The following is a 6,274-nucleotide window of genomic DNA, read 5'->3' as shown; positions in this document are numbered from 1 at the left end:
TATTAGATAGTATATTGAGAAACAACAAAACATAACACTAAATACTAGTATTTTATTTAATTAGTGAATGCATTTTCAAAAATTGATGTTAAGTGTCCAATTTATAAAAATACTAGCTTATAACCCATACCATGGGATGTCTTTTGCTGCTTATGTCGTCACAACTCTCACAAAAATTCATATTTTCGAAAAAAAATTCCAACTAGAACCTAAGACTAGAACCTAAGAAACTTCTTTGATCTCCATGTTCTCTTTCGCTTTCCTCAGCCTCCTTCTCTACCTTTCGTCTTCTAGCTGTCTTTATCGACCATCGTAAGATCTTTCTCCGTGTTCTTATTCTTAACTTGTTTGGCCCTTTATCGCTCATACTATCACAACTTGTACAAAAATCTGTATGTTTGAAAAAACCCCAACTGGAGTTTAAAAAATTTCTTTGATCTTCGTGCTCTCCTTCTTTCCTCGTCCTCCCTCACCTCCTCCTCTCTCTCTCTTGTGTCGACAATCTCATCATTGCCTTCTACATTCTCACTGTCTTTACCGATCATTGTAAATCCTCCTTTCATATCTCTACTCTCAACCTCCTCAGCCATCTATCGCTTATACCACCATAACTTACACAAAAATCCGTATATTTGAAGAAAAATCTCAATCAAAATCTAAAAAGTTCTTTTAATCTCTATGTTCTCTTTTGTCTCGGATCTCTATAATTTTTTTTTTTTTGTTGATTTTTTGATTTTTTTTGTAAAATAAAAAAATATTATTTCTTTTTAATATATATATATATTCAATCAAATATAAATTAAAAATATTACTTATATGCCTATAATATGAGTATGCATTGCAATTGCTTTATAAATATTTAATGAGATCAAGATGGACGTTTCTAATTCCGATTCCATCCTACTGGAATCATTTTTTATAAAAATTATTAATTGAATAATAATATATATATTCTATCCTACTAGAATCATTTTTTATAAAAATTATTAATTAAATAATAATATATATATTCAGAAAAGTCCTGAGCAAGTGGAAATTCCACCATTCCTTCTCCTTCCAATAAAAACCCTTTTCCTTTTTCGTTTTTTCCTTCCTCCCAACGGGTCACCGCCCGGAAAACCGATGGCGGCTTCCTGTAACCTTTTCCAACTCCCCTTCGCTAAGAGCCCCGCCTTCCCCTCCCTTCGCCCATACAACCTACCCACCTTTTCCCGCCACTTCTCCCCACTCTGCTCCACATCGCTCCTCCTCCGGCCGTCGGCCACGGCGGGGGGGCCGATCGACTCGGCTGCCGCCGCCGTGGAGCCGGCCCTGAGGCATGCGAACCTGCTCTTCTTCAAGTCGGGCTACAACGTCCAGATCGTGGTGGACGAGGGCGAGCCGGAGGAGGGCCTTCTGCGGCGGTTCCGGCGGGAGGTAGCCAAGGCTGGTGTGATCCAGGAGTGCAAGCGGCGGAGGTTCTTCGAGAACAAGCAGGAGGAGAGGAAGCGGAAGGCTCGTGAAGCCAGTCGAAGGAATCGGAGGAGGTGATGCGTGCATTTCCCCCGAAGTTCCCTTTCTGTGGTATTATCTGTGTTTTGTGGTAAAAAGAATGAATTGTTGGTAAAAATGGAGACTAAGTAGGGCAATATATTCACTCGATTATATATTTATATTTTACGATTAAATGTTTTGGAACCTTAGTTTTAAAAAAAGGATCCAACATTTATGTTGATTTCTAAATTTTCCTTTGAATCATGAAGGAATGTGTTGGTCACATGATGGTCTAGAGGCACCTCGCCATCCATTCACCCAGCTCTAGTTCTAGTACATATGTCTTCAATTATCTCTCCATCTTTTCTGAATAATAGATACAGAGCAAAGAATTCAATCATCTAGCAGAATCTCTGGGACCTTGATTTTGGCTGCAGCCTCAAAAATATCTATTTTCATTAAAATGACAATTTCTTCAAAATAGAATAATACTAATATTTCTAGATTATTTCAGAAATCACATATAACCCTTCAATATTAGTATGCAGTGTCTAGACACCTTTATGAAGTTTCACTCATTGTAAAGAAGTGGACCATCTTCTATGTTGTGTACTTAAATGGAAGATCTCATGTTCATACTTTTCTAGGTTTTGGGGACAAGAACCTCAGTCTAGAGAAAACAGACATCAATTTATGGCACAACAACTGTTAAATGGTAATCATTAAGAATCAATAGTACATGCTTGTTGGGCTTCAGCGACAAGCTAAAGAAAGGTTGTTTGAGGATTGCTTAGAGTACCTGGACAATATACTGTCAGTAGGTTTATGGTCTCTGTTGAGTATGTACTCATCAGTTCATGACAATTCTAGTCCTTTATGTTGTGCTAGTTGGATCTGGAAAGGTTTTTAAGTCTTACTTTTTGTTTGGACAAGATAAACAATTGGAGGTTCATGATGTTCGGTTCATTTGCAACAAGGTAACTACAACCTGTAATCTGGTTAAGGATGGAGATATAAACTGAGGAATCTTATAGGAAATAGACCAAAGAAAGTAAGAAACCTTGAAATGGAAATGGATGAATGTCAATGCATGACCTTTAAACTAAATCCAAACACGAGTTTTCAGTTTTTAGCACGGAAGCATGGAGATGCATGGAAAAATGCAGGAAAATCTTATTAGATAACTAGGATGCAATAGGCATGGTGACTCTTTACTGACTACTGGATAAACAAAGTAAGTTCGCTTTGTTAACAATAAAAACTATTTAAGGTTGTATCTTATGGCTGGTAATTCGTTAAATTGAAAATGAAGATAGCTTGGTGAAACTAGGAGATGCCAAAATAAGGGTTGATGAACTACAATGCTTTGGACATATAGGAGTTAAAGCTACCCGATATTGTCATATTCCTATTCTGCTAGTTCCATACAGACTTTATACATACGAAAACAGACCATAAAATTCCTTTTATATTTTTCTATTCTTAATGAGGGGAAATTGAACCATTATTAATCCATGCACGCCATCAGTTATGTATGTTTATTTGAACAGACTGTTTGTGTTGTATAAACCATTTCAAATTTTCTGAATTGTAGATATAACCTAATAGTTCGTATATCTTTGCCATTGATTGGACCATTAAATAGAAAAATTTGAAATGGGGACAACAAATTGAATGGATGTATAATAATGTCAAAAAGGTTTTTTTTTTAAATTAAAAAAAGATGATTATATGTATGGTATATTTATCTTGCAAAGTATTATATATTCATCCATTAAATGATAACATGTCATGCTTGAAACTTTGTGTGAATAATGCTTCATTTTATATCTTACTATCTTGATATTACTTGATTGGCTGTTACATTGTTTATCTTAATATTACCCAATTTTCTATCAAATCGTTTTTTATATTCCATGTTCTTAAGACTTCACCATTACTTCCATTGATGTGGCAATTCAAACTTCTTACTTGTATTAGCGGTTTAAACCACTTTTGTTGATAATACATAAGCATGATTGTGTTTCATGGTAGATTAAATATTCACTGCATCATGTTAGACAACAATCAGCAGCCATGCATAGTGAAGATTAGTACTGCTAGATCCTATATATTACTTTTGATCTAAGTTTTTTCTTTTGTCTTAATAATCAGTAACCATTTAGAAATAAATTATAAATGGTTTTAATTACAAACTGCTAAACCCAGGATACTGTATCAATGCATGTCACATCCATGCTTGCTATGCTGGATTGCATGAAACCATCATGCCGCATTGGCACGGTGAAGTGTGCTGTACGTACTGCACCAACATATAACTGGCAGAGATGCAGCAAACAGTAAATGAATACTTGTTTTATACAGATAGATGGACGTAGATCTAGATTGTACCATTCATCATGCCATCTGAATTTGATCAGTCCCACCAACCAACTTATTGACAAATAGTTTAAATAACTCAGTTCTTTATGGGAGAATTCTAAGTTGAGATAAAATAACCATTAGCTCTCTCAAAGCTTGGAATACAGTGTTGTTATGGATCCTTGTGCTCTAGCATCCTAAATTGCCTGATGCTTTCTGTAAACTGCTGGTCACATGTCCTATATTGAGCAAAGACATACTATATTTTGTATAATTGATGCAAATGTGTTTTTAACTTCATGTAATCTCAATTGGAGTTATATTATTTTACTTATCTTGCATGTCTGCATATTTTCCATATACTCTTTTACATGGTTTATTAATAAACTGCTTAGCATTGGTCCTATACATGCTTTTAACAATGTCATTTTCTTTACCAATAGATAAGCTGCTTCTGATCCACTTCATATGGTTATTGCAAATGAAGTAGTACATGCAGAAATATATGACCATATTGTAAGAATATTAATTACCGCGACCAGAGTAACTAGCTGACAACTCGCTCTTCTATTATTTTCAGACGATCAGGGCCAAGATCCTTATCGTCATCCTCCTCATCATCTTCATCAGCAGTAGATGGTGATGCTGCTTCTAAAAAGACTGCAGATGACTTAGATGACAACTGGGATCTGCCTGAGGGTGACCTTCCTTACTGAAAGTTGGATGCATCTTTTCTCAGTTCTTATGAATGCAGTTTTTGTATGGGCAATTAATGGTTCTCATGAATTGTACTGTTTGCTGTTCCTCTGACATCTGCGTCTTCAATGGCATGGCTGATGTCACAGAGTTATCAAGGGCCTTGTCTGAGTTCTTACACAAATTTTATGAGGTTCAAGTTTTAGAGTTGTACTTATTACTAAAACTTGATAGAAATTGTACTCTGAGCATTTCTGTTGTTCACAAATCATGTTTTCTTGTGTTTTTTTCTCTCTTTTCCTTTGAATTAGCAATTATAGCCCACTTATCTTTGGAATTACAGGTGAAATTCTCATGTTCTCATCAAGAATTGTTCTTCCTAGCATCGTTCTCTTTTGTGAAGCCCACCAAATTGTTTCAGGGTGGCATATATCATGTTCTAAAGAATATATATGCAACTGGGATATTAGATGCCCTTTAGGTGACAGATATGTATTTGTTCTTCAAGTTTCGGTTACAATTCATTGCGACTCATTTTTGCATAAATGGTATTATATCTACTGCTTATTTTTTTCCTTTCGTTTTTTAAGCTCCTCAACTGGTTTCTTACGGAGCCTATGATAATTTTTTTTGGATTTCTGTTTGTCTACATGAGCATAAACCGCTTGGCCTCTCTACCCACTTGCTTTGTAGGTGCAATGAAATTATCTTGCTTTTCCAAAAATATCTTTGCTAGGGATTCAGCTCTGAATTAGATAGTTTAATTATTAGAGCTGATCACATAACATTCTTAAACTTTGTGAAATCATACATTAATTGATGAAGCCAATCCATGTAGATAGGGGGGATAAGGCTTGTTGGTTAAGGTTAGCTACTAAGGTTAGATTCAAGTAGCTAATGGCAATTTGTTACTCATACTGAGTAAAAACGTTGCTCACTCTATTTTCTATGCAGCACTTTGCTCCAAATACAGCGGTTGGGAGGTCATTATGACCGGAATGACTGCGAGGTTGTATATTTTTCAGTTTTCGGACTGGAATTTAGTGTTAATGGCATGTTTAGTGGCCAGCAAAAAGGTCTTGAGGGGATCTGCTACGTTGAAAGTCGGCACTGGATTTTCCGACTTTGGTCCAAAATAAAGACTTACCTTGACAAAAAGTGAAAAGTTAAGAGAGTTTATAGCTGAAATCTACATGAGTCGGCTTGTCTTATATTGATCTCAAAACCTGCTGTCGGCAATTTAAGTGCCGACTAACCATAAACGCTAGAAATCAAAAAGATTTTCGTTATGTTGGGCCACTATTTGTGGTGCGCGATGCTTGCAAGGAGGCTTAAAAGTGTAAAAACCTTTTTTTTTTTTTTGGGGAAAGAAAAGAACAGCACGATGAAAGGCTAGTTTGAAAAATCCGAATAAAAATGGAACCAAGTCTCATGTATCAGCACAAGGAACTGCATAACTCTGCCAGTTGACACCCTTTGGCATGTATTTTATTAGAATCGAACTAACACTAACCTGGCCGAGGGGACTGGTCAATAGGCTGCCTGTCAAAATTAAAATATAATAGATGTATTAAAATATATGTTTGGTTATAATAATATTACAATAAAGATGTTTATTATATTGAATAAATATTATAAATCTGCCCGGTCGCCAATACATTTGGTAGCATGAAAGGTTAAAGACGTTCTTGTGAAAAAATAAATTTACTTTTAGACTCAAGATAAACATACCTACTCATCATTT

The 6,274-nt window shown here is 35.6% G+C and overlaps 1 protein-coding gene across 1 annotated transcript; it reads left to right on the top strand.

The window, feature by feature from the left end:
* Positions 1-1,037: 1,037 nt before the first annotated feature.
* LOC105050179 (small ribosomal subunit protein bS21c) lies at positions 1,038-4,798 on the top strand. The gene is made up of 2 exons (XM_010930100.4): positions 1,038-1,526; positions 4,415-4,798. The coding sequence occupies exons 1-2, from the start codon at positions 1,123-1,125 to the stop codon at positions 4,548-4,550; spliced, it is 540 nt and encodes a 179-aa protein (XP_010928402.1). The 5' UTR covers positions 1,038-1,122; the 3' UTR covers positions 4,551-4,798.
* The last annotated feature ends 1,476 nt before the right edge of the window (positions 4,799-6,274 follow it).

Source organism: Elaeis guineensis, chromosome 8 (assembly GCF_000442705.2).
Source record: "Elaeis guineensis isolate ETL-2024a chromosome 8, EG11, whole genome shotgun sequence".
In the NCBI taxonomy this organism is placed as follows: Eukaryota; Viridiplantae; Streptophyta; class Magnoliopsida; order Arecales; family Arecaceae; genus Elaeis; species Elaeis guineensis.
The sequence above is the reverse complement of the archived record's forward strand: the minus strand, read 5'-3'. Positions and strand labels throughout refer to the sequence as shown.